This window comes from Vipera ursinii, assembly GCF_947247035.1.
Source record: "Vipera ursinii genome assembly, chromosome: 1".
Taxonomy (NCBI): domain Eukaryota; kingdom Metazoa; phylum Chordata; class Lepidosauria; order Squamata; family Viperidae; genus Vipera; species Vipera ursinii.
In genome coordinates this window covers 43,516,506-43,539,646 of record NC_139512.1, presented here as the reverse complement: position 1 = coordinate 43,539,646, position 23,141 = coordinate 43,516,506, and the positions used below count along the sequence as shown (strand labels likewise).

The window sequence follows — 23,141 nt, the reverse complement described above, 5'->3', positions numbered from 1 at the left end:
CTACGGTGGGAAGGTAACAGCGTTCCGTGCGCCTTTGGCGTCTAGTCATGCCGGCCACATGACCACGGAGACGTCCTCAGACAAGCGCTGGCTCTTCGGCTTTGAAACGGAGATGAGCACCGGCCCCTAGAGTCGGAAACGACTAGCACACATGTGCGGGGGAACCTTTACCTTTACCTTTTTATATATATATATATATATATATATATATATATATATATATATATAATGTTTGTTAAGTATTTAGATTACCTTTCTAGGCCCCAAACATGGGACAAATCTTATTTCCTGTTTCAGCCTAACCCAAGGCCATCAACAGGCAGTAGTCACAGCAGTGACAGCTCATATTTGTGTAAAAAAGTTTTTTGATTGCTAAGAAATAATTAAAGGGAGACATGCATTTCAAACGTATTTGTTCTCATCAGCCAGCCATACCCTTCTGAGATTCGAACCTGAGCCGATTGCCTAAGGTGCAATCGGCCCAGGTTCGAATCTCAGAAGGGTATGGCTGGCTGATGAGAACAAATACGTTTGAAATGCATATCAGTCTCCCTTTAATTCTTTGTTAGCAATCCAATCCAATCATTTAATAAGATTTCTTGGATCCGTGTCACCTGTATATAAAGCTTTCTGGACTTTCAGCTGCTGCTTGAAGAGCATGTGGCAGCTGTGGTCATGAGGGCCTTTGCATAACCATCTAGTATGCCAGCTATGGGCAGCGCAGTGGCTCAGTGGTTTAAGGCGCTGGCCTTGTTGGCTGCAAAGCCGACAACCCGGGTTTGAGACCCCATCATTGCATGATGGAGTGAGTGAGTGTCCATCTTCACCTAGTCCTGCCCACCTAGCAGTTTAAAAGCATGAAAATGCGAGTAGATAAGTAGGAACTTACTTATCTTTGATAAACTTCTTGATTTTTAAATTTTCGTTATGAGGCATGTTTTTAATTACTGCTGCCTAATCTTTTTGTCCTATCTTAGAACAAAATGCGCCACCTGCTGGAGATTCTAAAAGTAGACTTGGGCTGCAACAGGGAGGAAAAGTCTGCCGGAGTGTCCGATGCATATAGACATTTACAGAATGAATCAGCAGAGCACCTTCAACTTGCCAGTATATCCCAGAGCAAAGTGTCAAAAAGTGAAGAGCTTTTAAATGCAATGGATTTAATAACAAGTGACCTCATTGTACAGAATGATAAATTACAGAAAGTGGAAGACCAAGATGCAGTTTCTCAGGATATCAAGGAATTACTGAACATTGAGCTGAATCCCCCATCCATGAAAACTGATGAAACTCCAGATGCCACATGTCCACTGCCACCAACATGCAGTTCAACCACCTGTGATGCTGACTTTGAAACAAGTGAATTTTTGAGAGAAGTTGATGAACTGAAAGAGAGCATGACGGAACCCATCTCTTTGGTCAGGGCCCAGCAGTAAACAACTAGCAGCAAAGCACCAAACAGGGCAATTCATCTAGTCAGCAGTGCAGAGATCTGAACTTTGAAAATTAAATGAAATGCTAGCAAATCAGCCTTTTAATATTTTTTTTTCTTTGAATGCTACTGCAAATGGGCTTGAAATATTAGAAGTCAGACTTTTTTGAACTAGACCATTGTAAGAAACAATAGACAAAATTGGAAGGTGTAAGGTTTTTAACTGCAGAAAAGACTAGGCATATAGTTTGGGGCATAATGGTTTATTTTAAAGGCAGTATATTTATCAAAATGCACTTATAATAAATGAATATAAAATTTGCAGGAGTAAAAACTCTAAATTAATATGCCTGCCCTTCTGAATTCTTTTCCAAATAGATATACATTTCTCATATCTGTGCAGATATCTGGTGCAGCTTGTTGTTTAGTGAACCAGGACTGTTTTGTGTGATTTTAATGGAGAAGCATCCTCTGCAATGCAGTATTCAGATGAAGGATTCATCCTTTCGTCTTTTAAAGCATGGATCAGTTGATAGAACCTCTGACTTACCAACAATGGATGATCACACAGTCATAGTGTTAACTAGTTGTCTGATGTCTCCTTTCACTTGCAGCTGGAAGGATAAAATGAACTCACTGCTGTTTGCATGATGATATTAGTTCTATATCAGGGATGTTTAATATACTGATCACTCAAGCCTTTAGACAATAGTCCAAATGCAAGCAGTGTGTTTCATTGTGTAATTGGTAACCCTCTTCAGGAAGGCTCCATAATAAAGTTCCCATTACACAAAATGGGAAGACCTTGAGAACTTCAATTGTTAGATTTTAATTTCCACTCACTAAATATCAGGAAGATAGATTGCACAACCAGACAAAAGCTGAATCGCACAAGTATACCTATGTACATGCATGTAACACTATGTTTTATATATATAAGGAATGGAGCTTCTATTGCTACTTCCCTATGGATGCTGCTGTGTGACATCATGGGTGGTAAGGGGTGTATTTGAAGGTGGGCTACAAAGAGTTAAGTTTTGTTTGTGCTTCTCTTGGTCTTGTGGCAAAGAAGTGTCATAGCAACTCTTTTTTCCTACAAAAGCATCCAAAAATGACACACAATACTGCTCTAGTACTCTTTGTTGAACGAATTATGAAAATAGTATCCACCTATTGATAGAATAGGAAAATAGTTATGTTTACCCCATTTTCATTCAAAAGCTTTATAGAAGAATATATTTTTAAATGTAGTTGCCCACAAACTGACAACCTAAGGGGCATGATCCAAAAGCAAATGGAAATGATGAAACAGAAAATGGTAATATGATTTTCTAAAGTCGGTAGATTTCTTACCCAAACTAGCTTAAATGGAAACTTTAGAGAAGACACTGAAACTAGCCTCTTGGCAAAGGAGCTTAAATAACCTATGTCTTTTACATCTTCTGTAGCTGGATGAAATGGGCATAGCTAGCTGGTTTTGGGTGAAAAGAGGTTGAGTTGAGGGTAACCAAATAATGTGACCATTTTGAACCCAGTTGGCATTTTTGTCAGACTCAATATGAATGAGCTGAGTTGACAACATTGAATTCTATAAACCTTATATTTAGAAATCTGCTTTCTGTTTGACTGGAAAGCAGCTGTTTTCTCAAATGAACTTTGAAGTGCTAAATTTACTATAGGAACATGGTACCCACTTTAGAACTACTATTAATCATCTCAACTGAAGGACTCCAGAAATAGTCATTAACGATTAATCATCTCAGCAAAAGATCCAAACATAATAGTGATTAACAAGCTCTTTGGCATCCACTTTTTTTTTAAAAAAGAAAAATCTTTCCCACTTGCTTTGTTCATTAAATGCGGATACCTTGAAAATATATAGCACTCTAAATAATACCAGGATGCTATGTTAAAGATGAGAGGTGTTGGTTTAAATTTGGTATTTGCCAAAGGGATAAGTAATTTTGGGCTGCAACATATTCAAAAATGGAAGCGCTTTTGAGTTATGAACTGGTTTGCTCAGAAGAAACCTCTTCCCTGAATAATACAAAAATGTTTTGCAGCCACGCCCTTCCTGCTACAAGGCTTTATGTGTTTATGACTTTTCATATCTCAAATGAGGGAAGGAATGCATCATCTCAGCCCCAGGGAGGGAGGGAGGGAGGAAGGAGTGCATTTTTTATAAGAAATTAAAGGGGACTAAACATGCCTAGGAACCATTATCCTGGTCAGTCAATATTTTGAAAATACACCATCTATTGGGGGGGGGGTGTAGGCCACAGGAACAATTTGGAGCAGCAGGTGCTCTTTCATCACAAACATGCTCCAAACTCTCCACCTTATTTGAACAGTTCTGCTTATTTGCCATTTCTCAAAATAAAAGTTAAATGAGTGTGCCTGTGGATCATGATTCTGCCCTGTAAGGTAAGCAAATTCTCTGGTAACAATCTATCCCCCCACTTCAAAGCTCCAGCTGTTATTACAGGGCAAAGAACTTAGATTACCCCAACATTTTTCACTCAGTTGACTGTGTATAGTTGTATTTTTCCTAATTAAAGGAAACTCGATGTCTACCAGTCTTGACTGAAGCAGGACCAGCAATTTAGAGATTTCAAATAGGTTTGGTGGTATTTTTATATTCCACCTAGATTGTCTTCAGAACAACATGATGCTTTATTGAGTCTCCTGATGAATCATAATTTGTTTTTAGTATGAGAATATAAGGATCATCTAGTCCAGGTGTTTCCAGCTCATAGCCCACAGGTCACATGTGGCCCTGGACAGCTAGTATGCAGCCCCACAAGACCCCCAAAATAAAGGAAGTTTGTTGTAAGCATTATCTATATTATATATTTTATATGCAATCCAAGATGATTCTTAACTCAATGCAGTCCAGGCAAGCCAAAAAGCTGGACATGCCTGATGTAATCTAATCTGCTTGGTACAGAAATTACTCTAGGATACTACATCTGTGGTATGAATGCCTGCAACTAAATACTTGATTTAAAATGTCACGCAACACCAGGGCTTTTTTTCTCATTTTTTATTTTTTATTTTATTTTAATTCCATTTATATCCCGCCCTTCTCCGAAGACTCAGGGCGGCTTACAAGCTTAGCAGTAGCCTTCATTCTATGTATATGCCTGCTTATTAGGGCTTTCATGCCCCCCCAAGCGGCATTATTACAAAGTCAGCTTAATTGCCCCCAACAATCTGGGTCCTCATTTTACCTACCTCGGAAGGATGGAAGGCTGAGTCAACCTTGAGCCTGGTGGGATGCGAACCTGCACTAATTGCAGGCAGCTGGTGTTACTTAAGGAGGCATTAGCCCACTGCTCCACCAAGGCTCTCATAGAACGCTCAGAACGGAGTTCCGGCACCTTTTTTGGATGGGACCTTGTAGGGTAGGCAAGGCAGGTTGTATGACGTGTGAGTTCCAGCACCTTTTTCTCTTACAAAAAAAGCACTGCGCAACACCATTGCGAATTGTAATAAACAACTCTATGCAACATGCCTGAAGGTATCCTCTTTTGAATTATGAAATGGATTGATTTTTATATTGTATTCAGTATTGTTATTTTTATGTCCAAAAGATCAGTATTCAGTAAAGTTATGGAACAACTCAAGTTTGAAGCGCTTCAAAAATTTATTTTCATGGCAAAAATAGACTATAATATAATTCATTTCACATATATTACATATCAAAGAAAAACAACCCTTTCTATCAAATATAATCTGCACATTGTTTTAAAAACCGATCTCAATTGTACATGAGTTAAAGCTGCAGCAATTATACATTTTTACACTTGATGGAGACAAAGCAGATCTTGCTGTGTAAAAAATACTTTAGCTTGACATTAAAAAATAATACTTCAGTTTTGAGACATGCTATTGTTCAAGGAAGGTACTGCAAAAATTCTTGTATGCTGACATAAAAAAGAAGAGGAGAAATTGTGTGAAAATCATTGTCTTTCCCTTGCATAGATTTAATTGCTTAAGGCTAGTGGGATGGTGAGGTATCTGTTTCAACATACACCACCATACAATATCAATTCTTTTGCCCCAAACTAACCTCCGGCACTACATCTTCATACCTTAGAAGAGCAGCATGGGAGTTGTTTTCTTGGACTTCAACCCATGTCTCTCCAGTATGGTAGGACATGAATGAATAATGTTCATGATCAGTTCCTTTCCAAACAAGTGCTGTTCAGTCCCTTGGAACAATTCTACTGGCATGGGAATGTGCAGCATTGTTCATTTAGATTTATTTTTTTAAAAACCTGCCTTTATTATTTTTATAAATAAGACAGGGAACATACATTTCTTCCTGCTATTTTCCCCACAACAACCCTGTGAGGTGGGCTGGGCTGAGCGAGAATGGGCCAAAGTCACCCAGCCAACTTTTCATGCCCAAGGCAAGGCTAGAATTCACAATCTCCTGGTATCTAGCCTAGTGACTTAACCACTAGACCAAACTGGCTCTCATTTATCTTACCCAAGTAGTTTCTTGGCAGAAAAAAAACACAGAACTGAATAATTCAAAACAAATTCGATACTACTGTAGTAGCCTATGAATCCAAATTGTCTCACAGTAATTCAACTATGAGACCAGACATGTTTTGGGTCCATGATGAATACAAGAAAACAATATCATAAAGAAAGTTTGATATTGTTGATTTTATGTATTTTGTCTTTAAAAAAGTATGACCAGATTTGGTTATTTTTGTAGCTTTTTTTAAGATTGAATAGAAACATATTTTAGCGAACCTAACTGGATGTTTTTATTCTGGAACCTAGAAGTTCATTTTAGATTGTTTCAAACTTCCTTCATATGTTTAAAGATGGTTCTAATAAAATAAAATGGCACATAATTTCTCTTGATATATTTAGGCATAATTTCTTCTCAATCTGTGCTCAAAAAATGAGGACAAAATATGGTGGAATTTTAAAAAGACATGCATTGTAATACACTAACCACAACAATGTGGTTGCTTCATCTATATTAAAGCAAATGCTGTTTTATTTAGCACCATGGGACTTCTTTGAGGAAAAAAAATCACAGTGGCACTGACTTAATTTCATAACACAGCATCATGTCAACAGTGATTTTGGCCAAACAACACACTAGTTCATTTAGTAGTTTGTTCAAAACATAAAATTCAGTTTAAAGAAAATTATGCCCAAAAGATACATTCAGAATAGAACAACAATTGAGTTGGAAAGAACTAGATACCCCCAAAAGGCAAGAGAAAGGCAAAGAAACTGGTCCCTACAGTATTGTAGCAACAAGATCCTCAATTCAGAGAGGATTCTTCTCTTTCCAGTCTTTTACATTCTTCAAAATATTTCCCCTCCTGCTCATCGCAATGTGAGAGTTTATCTGCAGTAATTTGACCTACAATTACATTTTACAGACTAGGAAGGAAAAGAGTACGCTTCACAAAAAAAGGAGTAAACCCATAGTTCTCTGGCTTGTACATAGATTGGACAGTGCAATATTGTGCCACTGATTTTTTTTCACTCTCTCCTTCACTGGACTGGAATAGGTTATCCAAGATGTTTGCTTGTAAGTGTCATAGCTTATAAGTTTTATCTTCAGCTTAGATTTAAGAACATCAAACCACATACACAAACAGCAGGGCAACCATATAAATCACATTGCTTGCAACAGTCTATCCTTGTTCACATGAAAGTTAGCAAAATGCACGTAATTTAGATATTTAGAGGATGACTTCACTTTGCGGTACATTTTGCTCTGTAATGGATGCTAGTTGAGGCTATGGGTCATTCAAGCACAGAACAGAGAAATCATTCTATTCTTTCTTACACCCCACCCCTACCAAGTGCAACTGGTAGAAGAGATCCCACCTGAGAAACAGACAAGAGCAGAATGCTTGAGCTCTGAGACCCGTTGTTGTTTCAACTCATTTCATAAACAGGTTCATCCATAATATTAAAATTCCACTTCTTCCTTTCTATCTTGTGCTGCACAAGCCAGGCCCAAATAAACAGTTTCATTTTACAGAAAACATACACTAAATATTTTTTCACAGAACGTCAGAGAGCCAAAAGACAGAATTTAACTACTGTAAGCCTTAAAAATTAAAATTTGAATTTCAAAACCTATTTGGAACCTTTTATAGACTTGGACTACCATTTCAAAAGTTAAAATCAATGCTTTAGGAACATCATTCTGCAAATTAGTGTACTGTACTGTAGCCACCAACACTTCCAAACGTATCTTCAGCCTTCCCTAATGCATGGCCCCATCCTTCCATTAAAAGTTTATGCCAAATATCTAACTTTCTGAAAAGCAATTTTGAAGAAGATAGTTTTTCAAAATGAAATGCTCGTTCAAGGAAGATAGGCAAAAGCCAACATCTTAAATGGATTATTTTCAAAAAAAAAACAAACCTGCTACTGTCACCTGGTAAAAATTGTATAGAAAACCGGTTCAGACACACAGCTCCCAAGTGGTGGAAAAAACAAGGAACATTGAGACTGCACACTGGAAATTAGCATCACAGCTACCAACCCATCTGATTTTTCTGTTTGTTCTTTTTGCCATCTTGTTGATAGCTGCGGTCATGTCCGACCCATCGCGACCCCATGGACAACATTCCTCCAGGCCTTCCTGTCCTCTACCATCTTCTAGAGTCCATTTAAGCTCACGCCTACTGCTTCAGTGACTCCATCCAGCCACCTCATTCTCTGTCGTCCCATTCTTCTATTGCCCTCAATCTTTCCCAGCATTAGGCTCTTCTCCAGTGAATCCTTCCTTCTCATTAGGTGGCCAAAGTATTTGAGTTTTAGCTTCAGGATCTGGCCTTCTAAAGAGCAGTCAGGGTTGATCTCCTCTAGGACTGACCGGTTTGATCGCCTTGCAGTCCAAGGGACTCGCAGGAGTCTTCTCCAGCACCATAGTTCAAAGGCTTAAATTCTTTGGCACTCAGCCTTTCTTATGGTCCAACTTTCACTGCCATACATTGCAACTGGGAAGACCATAGCCTTGACTATATGCACTTTTGTTGACAGTGTGCTGTCTAGATTTACCATGGCTTTCCTCCCCAGGAGCAAGCGTCTTTTAATGTTTTGGCTACAGTCCCCATCTGCAGTGATCTTGGAGCCCAGGAAAATAAAATCTGTCACTACCTCCATTTCTTCCCCATCTATTTGCCAGGAATTGAGAGGGCCGGATGCCATGATCTTGGTTTTCCTAATGTTAAGTTTCAACCCAACTTTTGCACTCTCCTTCTTCACCTGCAACAAGAGGCTCTTTAGTTCTTCTTCACTTTCTGCCATTAGAGTGGTGTTATCTGCATATCTTAGGTTGTTGATATTTCTCCCGGCAATCTTAATTCCAACTTTTGATTCATCTAGCCCTGCCTTTCTCATGATGTGCTCTGCATATAAGTTAAATAGGCAGGGCAACAGTATACAGCCTTGCCGGACTCCTTTCCCAATTTTGAACCAATCAGTGGTTCCGTGTCCAGTTCTCACTGTTGCTTCTTGGCCTGCATATAGGTTTCTCAAGAGACAAATAAGATGGTCTGGTACTCCCATCTCTTTAAGAACTTGCCACAGTTTGTTGTGATCCACACAATCAAATGCTTTAGCATAGTCAATGAAGCAGAAGTAGATGTTTTTCTGGAACTCCCTAGCTTTCTCTATGATCCAGTGTATGTTGGCAATTTGATCTCTAGTTCCTTTGCCTCTTCGAAATCCTGCCTGTACTTCTGGTAGTTCTCGATCCACATACTGCTGGAGTCTAGCTTGTAGGATTTTAAGCATAACTTTACTAGCATGTGAAATGAGTGCAATGGTGCAATAGTTTGAACATTCTTTGGCAGTGCCTTTCTTTGGAATTGGAATGCCATGAAGACCAATCAAATAATCTAAGCATCACAGAAACACTTTTTGACATCTCAACCAGAGAGTGTATAATGCAAGAACAGACATGACTAAAATTTAAAAGAAATATTTCTTAGAGTCTGCACCAAAAACACAGATCAATTTGACTTCTGTCTTAACAAAATATAATAATCTCAAAAGGACAAATAGTACTGCTTTGAAGAAATAGCTCCCATGTTGTTCAAAGTAGCATACTATGCTGTGTTGCATGACTGCCTGAAGCATGCATGCATCCATCCTTCCTTCCCTCCCTCCCTCCCTTTCTCTTTGGCACACTGTACAGCATAATGGAAAATACATAACTTTTTTGCTTTTCATATACACACTTTCCACCAGTCACTTCTGCTTTAATAAGCAAGCAGACTTTCTAATGTTAGCATAATGTTATTGGAGAGGCTGCTTTGGAGATGTTATCCAGAGGAAAAGAGAAATAAATCCGGTGACTCTAAAAAACATCCCTTTTTTCTTTTCTTTTTACTTTCTCGATAAGGGAATTAACAAAAGCAATTTTACAGCCACTTTGCTAAATTATGCAGACCAATACCACATTCCACATTAAATCAAATTCTGTTTTACTCACTCCACATTCAATACCTTTTTTCTAAAATGAAAATTGCATGCTAAGCAGATAAACATACTGCTCCCCTAGATAAATAAAATATTTAAACAAGTGTTTAAATATTCATCTCTATTCACCTTGATTTCAACCAGAAGTAACAAACTGTTCCTTTAAAAAAATCATTCTGGAGTTACACTTCACAGATAACTACTTTCTGAAGTTTTGAGGAACTACATAAGATTTCCTACGATAACGTTTTCCTTTTACTGTACTATTTGACCTGGAATGTAACCCAACAATCATTTCCTACCGGAGGAGAATACAGCAACAGCTATAAATTTTGTCCTGGCTTCCACCATCTTATTTTCATTTTTTTTCCCTTCAAAGATTTGCCAACTACTTGTTTAATGTACCACAAATTTTACCAGCCATTTCCATCTTCCATTTAACTCTTTTCCCATTACAAATCTTAAACAAAATACTCAATTTATTTTATTGCGTGCTGTCTGTAGCCTGCAGTTTCTAGAAAAGGGCCCCACTTCTGGCCAAAAAAAATAATAGCCCAACAGTCTCTTCTTTAAGTGCTTCCTTTAATGGCTTTTCTGATGCTGGTTCCAGTATAAAAATCAGCACACACACACATTCACACACAGAGATTGAAATAAAAAACTCAAGCACAATGATGCCATTTATGACTACTCTATAGGCAGGGCACACTCCATTCACCACAGTCTATCTACAAGTATACATCAGTATCGCTTTCCACTCATAAAATTATGACCATCATGATTTTCAGCACAGTGCAGTAATGTCTTCCTAGGAACAGCAGTTGTATGCCTACAGTGAACATAGTTTCATCGGAAGAACACAATGAATCATACCCAAATTTCCATTTCAAACCACCACCACCCCACATTTTCTTCCGCTTCAACATGAACTCTGCAAAAGCAATGTCCCGTTGTATACTGAATTTTTAAACTTCACAAGAAGCATGTAGTCCTGGAAGGCAAACCTCTGCTTCTGTAAACTCTTGCAAAGAAGTCGACTTTTGAAGTTGAGTGGAGAAAACTTATATAAGCCTCGAACTCTTAAGGAACTGGATGAGAACACCATAGACAAATGTGTATTGGCTTAGGGTTTGCACCATCATCATCCTTTGCTGCCTCAGCATTTCTAGCATCCTTGGAATATCCAGTGCCTAAAAAAACATACACACAAGTTGGAAAATCATTTAAGTGGTGATAACAAGCCACAACAGATGTAGTGAACTGTGAGAATAATCGGGGAAGAACAGGAGGAGGAGCCGCAGCCTAGGCAACGATCAGAGAAGAGAAATCTCAGTCGAGAGGAGGCAGGAGGATGGAGAAAGCATCTCAAAAAGGCCCCTCCCTACTTCTCAGGAAAGTAAAGGGAAGGGAAGGGAAAAGTGCTTTCAGAGGTGCAAGATTCTGCTACTGTGACAATACGGTAAAGGCAGTGTTAGCACTCATGGTTTTGGTTTCTTGTCTGAACTATCTTGAAGGGCTGACCACTATATAGACACTTATGTGACAAATCTGAGAGTTGAAGTCCACAAGTCACAAAAGAGCTAAGGTTCCCCACCCCTGCCCTAGAAGGTATTCCTGTTGACTCCCATAATCCCTAGTTTAGAAATTAAGAAATAACCTCATTGTGCTCCAAACAGGCAATCATGATTTCTGATAGGATGACCACTCCAGTTCTTCCTACGCCAGCACTGCAGTGCACCAGTAGAGGGGGATTGGGAATTGCAGGGTCTGCGGTACTGTTGGTATGGCGGCGTACGGACTGTATCTCTTCCAAATATGCTATTGGATCCAGAGGAAAAGAAGAAAGGGGAAAATATTTAAATGAGATATCACTGGTATATTTTTTGGACTTTGCAGTAAGAGCAATGTATATCTGAATTCCAACTATGCATTGAACTATTCAACTTTTGACTTCAGAAATTAAACAAAACTAAGTTTAGTATTTGGATAGGAGATCTTAAAAAAAAAAACCAGGGCTGCCAGAAACTAGAAGCAAATGCAAGTTTCTAGCAAAATAATCATAAATCACAGTCACTTGATTGCAGATGCTGCAAATAGAAGTACAGACTTACTGCTGAACACACAAATGTGATCATGTGACCATGAAGGGGGTATCAAAACGTCTAATCCAGGTTGCAAGTACCACCCAGATAAGTCTACTGGATATTTGAATGATTGCTAAGTGACCAGTTGTAAGTCAAGGACTACCTGTATTCAGCAGGATGTAACATAAATAAACATACATTTTGCCTTCTAACTAGGAATTTAAATAACTTATAATTTTATTCAGTGAAATGTTGGTGTATTTCAATAAATTTCAACTTTGCTTGCTCTTCACAACCTTCTGAAATGAGATGAATTTATTTACAGTACTTGTGTCTCCTTAACAACAATTCTCATTTTCTCCTAGGGGACAACTGTGATTAAAATGCAATGACCAATTTTTAATGACTAAAATTCCAAACAGAACAAAACAGCAGAAATGAAAACAAAAGTGCCTTGTGGCAATGTGGGAGGAAGAGAGATTAAGGCTAACATACAAAATGCATGATTCTTTCATATTGCAATAAACTGTTTTAGCACAGAACCTAAACAACTATTGATGTTGTCCACATATCATATAAACTGCATTTTCTCTCTCTCTCTCTCTCTCTCTCTCTCACACACACACACACACACACACAAACACAAACACACACACACAAAGAAGCTGAAATCATCTTGTGAGGACATTAAAACTTACAAGATTTCAGTATTTTTACAATGTATTTCAGGACTGATTTGGCCTCTTTTTAAAAAACATTAGGGTAACATTGGGTTAGGCTAACCTTACAAGTGCACACAACAGGATTTAGATCACCATGCACATAGTGGAAGGTGTGCATTTAGACTTCATACATGGCCTGGGGAGCCATAGCTGTAAGGCAAAACTTAGCTATTCAAGGCTTTCTTTAGATATCCCCCATATCCCCAGCCTTTACAGACAGGCTTTTTAAAAATTTAAGTTGAAGGTAACCAATAGATTATATCCGTTTTCCATGCAGGCAATTATCAGCCCCAGACCTATTTTGTTTCAGCAGGTTTCACATAATAGAAGAAATAATAGAAAATGAACAGTAAGTTAAAAAAGAAAAAAGAAGAAGAAGACAAGCACATACACAGAAACCCTTTTGTGTCTTCTGGGCAACCATGTTCTGGCCAGTCAGTATACTGAAGATGCCAAACTGTTCTCTCTTGTCCTGTGAGGAGGTGTTTGATCTTCAAACCTGTGGTGGCATAGCAACCAGAATCTGTCCGGAAGCGAGTGGTGATCTTGAATCTCCCATAGGTCACTGTGTTGTGCCTTGAACCAAGTCGTGGCCAGTATCGGAAGCTTTTCTCTCGGCCGCCTTCCTGCAAACATAAAGTTTATCAGCAAAAGAATAAAGAGGTAGCTGCAGAATGTTCCACAAGATTTACTTCTTAATATATTATTTATTATTACTTTTGGTCAAGGAGTTTATTAATTCTTCATCCCTTCATCTTCAAAGTATCTTTTCAAATATTTTGTAATCCAAATTGGGCTGGGAGTTGCACGGGCCAATGAGATACAAGCATCAGGAGACATCCGAATGTCTACTGTTTATTCCTAAATCAGCTGCTTTCCAACTTGATGTCCTACAAATATATTGGAATGCAACTTCCCATATTTTCAGATAGAAAAAGGCAGACTGACAATTCACGTAGTTACAGTCCTTAAAAGTTTAAAAGGCACCAAACTAGCTGGTTTTGAAAGATTTTCCATACTAGTTTTCTATGTCATTTTCTAGACTCCAGTCAAGACAAAATCAGCTTAAACAGAAGGCTCATCCATACATTTGTTTCAAAATTATATTTTTGAGGGGTGAGATATGATTCAAGAAAATAGATTTACCTCTTCTGCTGTCACCATGGTTATAATGGCAACCCCTTGCTCCCATACCATCTGCCAGAAATCTTGGCATGTATTTTGCAAAGGACCTTGGGTTGCAATATAATCCCACTCCATGCCCCCAACACAGACCTGTAGAATAAGAAACAGGATATGGATGCCAAGATTATGAAAGTATACTGGTCCACAATGCAAGGGGGGAAAACCCCCAGCCATAGACATTTGTAAAACCTAAACGCTAAGAATGGAACAAAATAAATGTTTACTCTTTCCCTTAAACATGGTTCCCTCCATACCAATCAAGATGCTTTCTAGGACCATTACTTTAGGAGTGGGGACATGGGACAGGAAATGCCTTTTTTCAGTGGATTTTAGAGCAAAGATAAGGCTATGAAATCATTTTATGCTTACATTCTTAAGCTGATATAGTGCCAGCTGCAATTCCCCGATGTATGCTTTTTGTTGTGTTGGACTGAAATTTTTAAAGCATGTTGAGCAATATATATATATATATATATATATATATATATATATATATATATATATATATATATATATATATATATATATATATATATATATAGGTCGGCAGTTTGGCGGGTTGAATCCCAAGTGCCGCGTAACAGAGTGAGCGTCTGTTACTCGTCCAAGCTTCTGCCAACCTAGCAGTTCAAAAGCACATAAAAATGCAAGTAGGAAAATAGGGACCAGCGTTCCCTATATAGGGAAGGTAACAGCATTCCGTGCGCCTTTGGTGTCTAGTCATGCCGGCCACATGACCACGGAGACGTCCTCGGACAAGCACTGGCTCTTCGGCTTTGAAACGGAGATGAGCATCGGCCCCTAGAGTTGGAAACGACTAGCACGCATGTGCGGGGGAACCTTTACTTTTACCTTATATCTATATCCATAACTATATATATATATATATATATATATATATATATATATATATATATATATATATATATATATATATATATATATATATATATATATATATATATATATATACACACACATACAGAGAGAGAGAGAGAGAGAGTATGAACTCAGATTTGGGGGAGGAGTGATATTTTAAGAAGTTTTTGAAATTTAAGTGGAAGATGTGTTTCTGAATAGACATCTTATTTCTAACCTTACCTTAATGTGTGATGCGTTGATATAACCTGTATTATTTTCCTTAGTAGGGACTAGCTCAACTCTGGTGTCATCATAAGGAAGCACATCCTGGAATCGGTTCCTCTCTGCATTTTCTGGGAGACAGGCTATTGAACAGTCGCCTTCTATCAGCCTTTTCTTTTGAATCCGTTCATATTCCGTAAACACCATCCCTTGGTCTAACCGTTGTTCCAAACCTTTAAACTAAAAATGTAGAAAAACAGATGGAATTAATAATTAATAATAATTAAAATTATAAAATTCAAATAATTAAATTAATTAATAATTGATAAAATGAATGAAGGTAAATATATATGTCTCAGGATAATGTTGCAGGATCCAGACCGAGGTTTAAGTCATCCGAGCTTTCAGACATGTGTTGGAGCCCATCCTCAGGGAACGTCTCTCTAGCCTGGACACCAGCAAAAGTCCAAAAGCTCAGAATACAAAACCTTGGATCCTGGTGACCAGCCCAGATTGGATCCTGCAATTTCCCATTTTACATTTTCTGAGTTTGTCTAAAACATTCTTGCTTCTCCCCAGCCCTCCAAAACACTATCAGCTCTGGACCCAATAACCTTGGGTTCCCACAGCTGAGGTATTATTGTTATGACTAGCTGGACTCTCCTCGCATTCCCCCTCCCAGCATCAACTAATTCTAAAAGCAATAGAGAAAATGGCTGCATTTCCATTTGTTGTCAAAGCAAGAACATCCAATGTTAGCACTGTTGACACCAAAACAAATTAAACAATTTAGATGCATGTACAAATAAAACCTAGCAGTGAACTTCCAAACAGCCAATATCTGAAATGAGATGAAGCCAGGGATAATTTGGAAAGCTCAAGGCCATCATGGAACAGACCCTGAAATTTATTTAGGGCCACTGACCCCATTCTTACAGACACAGAACAAGGAATCAATATCAAAAGATTGTAATAATATAGTGGTTGGTATCTAGCATTTCTTTTAACAATTGTTTGCTGTATGAAGGCTGTCTAGGACAGAATTCCCCAACTGGCGGGATGGGGAGGGTGTCCCGTGCACTCAGGGGGCAAGTGTCCATACATGCAGCTCCATTTGCATGAGCGGCATATGCACGTGCCTGTCGCTCACACAAATGAAGTGTGCATGCATGCAGTCACCTGCTGCTTGAGGGGATGCACACACACAGTGTGGATGCACACACACAGGGTTGCCCACCACTTCTGCAACTCAATTCCAAAAGGCTCAAGGCCCGGTAGTAAGCTGCAGACCCCTGGTCTATCATGGTATGTAAACATTTTAAAACCATTTTTAATGAAGAAACTATACAACTTGTGACTCGATCATCTTTTCAGAGATATTTCTTTATCTAAACAGAGAAATAGAATGACAAAGGACAGGCAAAAAAGCAATGGGAGTAGGGGGAATGTCCAACTTCCTGACAGCTTCCCCAGAGTTTTCCTGTGGGAATCTGGCAGAGACCAACATAAATTTCCCCTGCCCTGCCGGCAGATCAGTGGTTACTGCTAGGAGGGTAAGGGACTAAGGGATCGTGAAACTGGCTGAAACTGTCACAGACATTGAAAATGAAGATTACATGTCCACAGTGGCAGTACAGCAGCAGCCAGTAATAGTAAACCAGCCACAATTTTTCTAAATTTTATTCTTTTGAGAGTCATGGGTTCTGGATTTTGGACACATTTTAAACATTAGCCCATTTGAAGCATGTTAGTTCAAAAATTGTTGCTCTGTGATGCACTGTTTTGCCAAGTTAAAGGACATGACAAGAGAGCTTTAGTAGTACATAGATAATTAAACTTAAATAAATAAATAAATCCAGCTTCAAAATATACTGTACATGTGCTCTAAGCAGTTAAAAGAAACTGCTGATTGACAAACTGATGACCAATCCTAATACTATTTTTGTGTCCAAAACCGAATTTGGATAGCCAAGTTTGAATAACTAAGCATTGGGGATGAATTTTCAAAACACAGACATATCCTAAGCAAACATCAGACCGACCCGTTCATCATTCGTTGCTCTGGGAGATTCTTCCTTCCCCTCGCTTGGCAGAGGAAGACGAGATAATGTTAGTCCGTTCAGAGCCGCTAACTTCAAAGGTCCCATTTTTTTAGCTTCAGCTCTGTTCTTTTTCATGACCTGCTGAAAGAAGACAATCTTTCCAAATACATTGTGATAGAAACCAGAGACAAACTGGAGGAGCAACAAAATTGTGGCTAAACAAGAATATGAACACTTCTCCATTCATGTCTGGTACTCTAAGGCTCTCTCTGTGTGTAGACATATAATTTCTCCTCATGAAGTAATGAATCATAACATATTATATATATATATATATATATATATATATATATATATATATATATATATATATATATATATATATATATATATATATGTATGTATGTATGTATGTATGTATGTGTATATATATATATATATATATATATATATATATATATATATATGTATGTATGTATGTATATATATATATATATATATATATATATATATATATATATATATACATATATATATATATATATATCCCCTTCATGGATTACTGCCTTGTCGTGGCGAAGGGGCTTGCGTAATTCAATGAAGCTATGAGCTATGCCGTGCAGGGCCACCCAAGACGGACAGGTCATAGCAGAGAGTTCTGACAAAACGTGATCCACTGGAGAAGGAAATGGCAACCCACTCCAGTATCTTTGCCATGAAAACCCTATGGACAGTACCAAAAGGCAAAACGATATGACGCTGGAAGATGAGCCCCTCAGGTCGGAAGGCGTCCAATATGCTACTGGGGAAGAGCAGAGGGCTAGTACTAGTAGCGCCAGAAAGAATGAAGCGACTGGGCCAAAGCCGAAAGGACGCTCAGCTGTGGATAGGTCTGGTGGTGAAAGGAAAGTCCGATGCTGTAAAGATTTTTTCTCCATAGGAACCTGGAATGTAAGATCCATGAATCAAGGCAAGCTGGACGTGGTCAAACAAGAGATGACAAGACTGAACATTGACATCTTAGGTATCAGTGAACTAAAATGGACAGGAATGGGTGAATTTAATTCAGATGACCATCAGGTATACTACTGCGGGCAAGAATCCCTCAGAAGAAATGGAGTAGCCTTCATAGTCAATAAAAGAGTAGGAAAAGCAATACTGGGATACAATCCTCAAAATGACAGAATGATCTCAGTTCGAATCCAAGGCAAACCATTCAATATCACAGTAGTCCAAGTCTATGCCCCAACCACCGGTGCTGAAGAGGATGAAATTGACCGGTTCTATGAAGCCCTACAGCACCTTATAGAACTAACACCCAAAAATGATGTCCTTATCATCATGGGGGATTGGAATGCTAAAGTAGGAAGCCAAAAGATAACCGGAATAACAGGCAAGTTTGGCCTTGGAGTACAAAATGAAGCAGGGCACAGGCTGATAGAATTTTGTCAAGAGAATACGATGGTCATAGCAAACACTCTTTTCCAACAACCCAAGAGACGGCTCTACACATGGACATCACCAGACGGTCAACACAGAAATCAGATTGACTATATGCTCTGCAGCCAAAGATGGAGAAGCTCTATACAGTCAGTAAAAACAAGACCAGGAGCTGACTGTGGCTCAGACCATGAGCTTCTTGTTGCAAAGTTTAGGCTTAAACTGAAGAAAGTAGGGAAAAGCACCAGGCCAGTCAGGTATGAATTAAATCATATCCCCGTTGATTATACAGTAGAGGTGACAAATAGATTTAAGGAATTAGATCTGATAGACAGGGTGCCTGAAGAACTATGGACAGAGGTTCGCAACATTGTACAAGAGGTAGCAACCAAAACCATCCCAAAGAAAAAGAAATGCAAGAAAGCAAAATGGCTGTCTGAGGAAGCTTTGCAAATAGCTGAGGAAAGGAGGGAAGCAAAAGGCAAGGGAGAAAAAGAAAGATACGCCCAATTGAATGCAGAATTCCAGAGAATAGCTAGAAGAGATAAGAATGCCTTCTTAAATGAACAGTGCAAAGAAATAGAAGAAAACAATAGAATAGGGAGGACCAGAGATCTTTTCAAGAAAATTGGAGAGATGAAGGGAACGTTCAATGCAAAAATGGGCATGATAAAGGACCAAAATGGCAGGGACCTAACAGAGGCAGAAGAGATTAAGAAGAGATGGCAAAATTACACAGAAGAACTATACAAGAATGAGCTTAACGTCCCTGATAATCACAATGAGGTGGTCACTGACCTCGAGCCAGACATCCTAGAATGTGAAGTGAAGTGGGCCTTAGAAAAGCTGAGCAACAACAAAGCTAGTGGAGGTGACAGTATTCCAGCTGAGCTATTCAAAATCTTAAAAGACGATGCAGTAAAAGTGCTACACTCAATTTGCCAGCAAATTTGGAAAACTCAACAGTGGCCACAGGATTGGAAAAGATCAGTTTACATTCCAATTCCAAAGAAAGGCAGTGCCAAAGAATGTTCAAACTATCGCACCATTGCACTCATTTCTCATGCTAGTAAAGTTATGCTTAAAATCCTACAAGCTAGACTCCAGCAGTATGTGGATCGAGAACTACCAGAAGTACAGGCAGGATTTCGAAGAGGCAGAGGAACTAGAGATCAAATAGCCAACATACGCTGGATCATGGAGAAAGCTAGAGAGTTCCAGAAAAACATCTACTTCTGCTTCATTGACTATGCTAAAGCCTTTGATTGTGTGGATCATAACAAACTGTGGCAAGTTCTTAAAGAGATGGGAGTACCAGAACATCTTATTTGTCTCTTGAGAAACCTATATGCGGGCCAAGAAGCAACAGTGAGAACTGGACACGGAACCACTGATTGGTTCCAAATTGGGAAAGGAGTCCGGCAAGGCTGTATACTGTCGCCTTGCCTATTTAACTTATATGCAGAGCACATCATGAGAAAGGCAGGGCTAGATGAATCAAAAGTTGGAATTAAGATTGCTGGAAGAAATATCAACAACCTAAGATACGCAGATGATACCACTCTAATGGCAGAAAGTGAAGAGGAACTGAAGAGTCTCTTGTTGCGAGTGAAGAAGGAGAGTGCAAAAGTTGGGTTGAAACTAAACATTAAGAAAACCAAGATCATGGCATCCGGCCCTCTCAATTCCTGGCAAATAGATGGGGAAGAAATGGAGGTAGTGACAGATTTTATTTTCCTGGGCTCCAAGATCACTGCAGATGGGGACTGCAGCCAAGAAATTAAAAGACGCTTGCTCCTGGGGAGGAAAGCCATGGCAAATCTAGACAGCACACTAAAAAGCAGAGACATCACCCTGTCAACAAAAGTGCGTATAGTCAAGGCTATGGTCTTCCCAGTTGCAATGTATGGCAGTGAAAGTTGGACCATAAGAAAGGCTGAGCGCAAAAGAATTGAGGCCTTTGAACTATGGTGCTGGAGAAGACTCCTGCGAGTCCCTTGGACTGCAAGGCGATCAAACCGGTCAGTCCTAGAGGAGATCAACCCTGACTGCTCTTTAGAAGGCCAGATCCTGAAGCTAAAACTCAAATACTTTGGCCACCTAATGAGAAGGAAGGACTCACTGGAGAAGAGCCTAATGCTGGGAAAGATTGAGGGCAAGAGAAGAAGGGGACGACAGAGAATGAGGTGGCTGGATGGAGTCACTGAAGCAGTAGGCGTGAGCTTAAATGGAGCCCAGAAGATGGCAGAGGACAGGAAAGCCTGGAGGAACATTGTCCATAGGGTCGCGATGGGTCGGACACGACTTCGCAACTAACAACAACAATATATATATATATATATATATATATATATATATATATATATATATATATATATGTATGTGTAAATTACTAACAAAGAATTAAAGGGAAACTGAAATGCATTTCTGACTCATTAGTCGTCATCAGCCAGCCATACCCTTCTGAGATTCGAACCATGGGCTGATTGCATATGAGGCAGTGTTATTTGCCTCTAAGCCACAAGGTCTCTCTCGCTCTGTTAGCTTTTTTTTTTTTTTCTGCAAGGGAAGATATGTTTCAAATGTTAACTCTTTAGATTACCTTGCTAGGCCCCAAACATGGGGCAAATCTTTATTTCCTGTTTTCAGCCTATCTTGAAGGCTATCGAACAGGCAGTAGTCACACCGGACAATTCCTATATTTGTGTAAATTACTAACAAAGAATTAAAGGGAAACTGAAATGCATTTCTGACTCATTAGTCGTCATCAGCCAGCCATACCCTTCTGAGATTCGAACCATGGGCTGATTGCATATGAGGCAGTGTTATTTGCCTCTAAGCCACAAGGTCTCTCTCGCTCTGTTAGCTTTTTTTTTTTTTTTCTGCAAGGGAAGATATGTTTCAAATGTTAACTCTTTAGATTACCTTGCTAGGCCCCAAACATGGGGCAAATCTTTATTTCCTGTTTTCAGCCTATCTTGAAGGCTATCGAACAGGCAGTAGTCACACCGGACAATTCCTATATTTGTGTAAATTACTAACAAAGAATTAAAGGGAAACTGAAATGCATTTCTGACTCATTAGTCGTCATCAGCCAGCCATACCCTTCTGAGATTCGAACCATGGGCTGATTGCATATGAGGCAGTGTTATTTGCCTCTAAGCCACAAGGTCTCTCTCGCTCTGTTAGCTTTTTTTTTTTTTTTTTCCGCAAGGGAAGATATGTTTCAAATGTTAACTCTTTAGATTACCTTGCTAGGCCCCAAACATGGGGCAAATCTTTATTTCCTGTTTTCAGCCTATCTTGAAGGCTATCGAACAGGCAGTAGTCACACCGGACAATTCCTATATTTGTGTAAATTACTAACAAAGAATTAAAGGGAAACTGAAATGCATTTCTGACTCATTAGTCGTCATCAGCCAGCCATACCCTTCTGAGATTCGAACCATGGGCTGATTGCATATGAGGCAGTGTTATTTGCCTCTAAGCCACAAGGTCTCTCTCGCTCTGTTAGCTTTTTTTTTTTTTTTCTGCAAGGGAAGATATGTTTCAAATGTTAACTCTTTAGATTACCTTGCTAGGCCCCAAACATGGGGCAAATCTTTATTTCCTGTTTTCAGCCTATCTTGAAGGCTATCGAACAGGCAGTAGTCACACCGGACAATTCCTATATTTGTGTAAATTACTAACAAAGAATTAAAGGGAAACTGAAATGCATTTCTGACTCATTAGTCGTCATCAGCCAGCCATACCCTTCTGAGATTCGAACCATGGGCTGATTGCATATGAGGCAGTGTTATTTGCCTCTAAGCCACAAGGTCTCTCTCGCTCTGTTAGCTTTTTTTTTTTTTTTTTTTCTGCAAGGGAAGATATGTTTCAAATGTTAACTCTTTAGATTACTGCCTGTTCGATAGCCTTCAAGATAGGCTGAAAACAGGAAATAAAGATTTGCCCCATGTTTGGGGCCTAGCAAGGTAATCTAAAGAGTTAACATTTGAAACATATATATATATATATATATATGCACAGTATATCAGATATGTCAAACACAAGGCCCGGGGGCTGGATCCGGCCCGTGGTTTCATGTGGCCCGCGAAGCCATCCTGGAAACAGTGAGGGAAAGGCCCGCACTGCCTTGGCCCTGGCCCAGAGACCCTCCTTCTGCCAGAGAGCCTCAGATCTGTCCCACTCCTGCCCGGGCCCCTATAGGCACCCTTGATGCGAACGATGTAGAGCTGGCCACACCCACCCAGTAGGCCATATGCACTCTAGCCACGCCCACCCAGTAGGCCATGCCCACCCTGGCCATACCCACCCAGCCCCCTGAGGGCAACCGCAATGCTGATGCGACCCTCAATGAAATTGAGTTTGACACCCCTGCACTATATAAAGCTAAAGGTTTCCCTCTTTCCAGTCATACCATGTTTCCCTGAAAGTAAGACCTACCCCAAAAATAAGCCTTAGCTTGATTTTTGGGGATGGGCCTAATATAAGTCCTACCCCAAAAATAAACCCTAGGCCGTGTGTGCGTTTGTGTGTGCGTGTGCGTGTGCGTATCTGCCCCACGCACCCCACACCCTCTTACCATTGCAGCCTGCCTTTGCTCACCGGCCCACTTCTTCTGCGGTATCCCCCGGCCTGTATTTCACAGTCAGAGCCCTTTCCATTCTCAGCT

The 23,141-nt window shown here is 39.4% G+C and overlaps 2 protein-coding genes across 5 annotated transcripts in view; one reads left to right on the top strand and one right to left on the bottom strand.

Moving 5' to 3' along the window:
- Nucleotides 1-3,245, top strand: part of SPATA7 (spermatogenesis associated 7) — a 38,928-nt gene extending 35,683 nt beyond the window's left edge. Inside the window, exon 12 of the mRNA XM_083350201.1 lies at nt 978-3,245. Within this exon, the coding sequence (XP_083206327.1) occupies nt 978-1,436 (459 nt within the window). The 3' untranslated portion in view covers nt 1,437-3,245. The remainder of the gene's footprint in view (nt 1-977) is intronic.
- A 1,818-nt stretch (nt 3,246-5,063) lies between these two features.
- PTPN21 (protein tyrosine phosphatase non-receptor type 21) overlaps nt 5,064-23,141 on the bottom strand; it is a 71,372-nt gene continuing 53,294 nt past the window's right edge. For 3 of the 4 annotated variants that reach the window (XM_083377992.1, XM_083377993.1, XM_083377994.1), the window contains 6 exons: nt 17,027-17,167; nt 15,003-15,224; nt 13,863-13,991; nt 13,108-13,342; nt 11,568-11,728; nt 5,064-11,100 (listed from right to left, as the gene is read on the bottom strand). In XM_083377992.1, coding sequence (XP_083234118.1) covers nt 10,972-11,100; nt 11,568-11,728; nt 13,108-13,342; nt 13,863-13,991; nt 15,003-15,224; nt 17,027-17,167 — 1,017 coding nt within the window. In that variant the 3' untranslated portion in view covers nt 5,064-10,971. The remainder of the gene's footprint in view (nt 11,101-11,567; nt 11,729-13,107; nt 13,343-13,862; nt 13,992-15,002; nt 15,225-17,026; nt 17,168-23,141) is intronic. The other variant, XM_083377995.1, reaches the window with a different exon arrangement.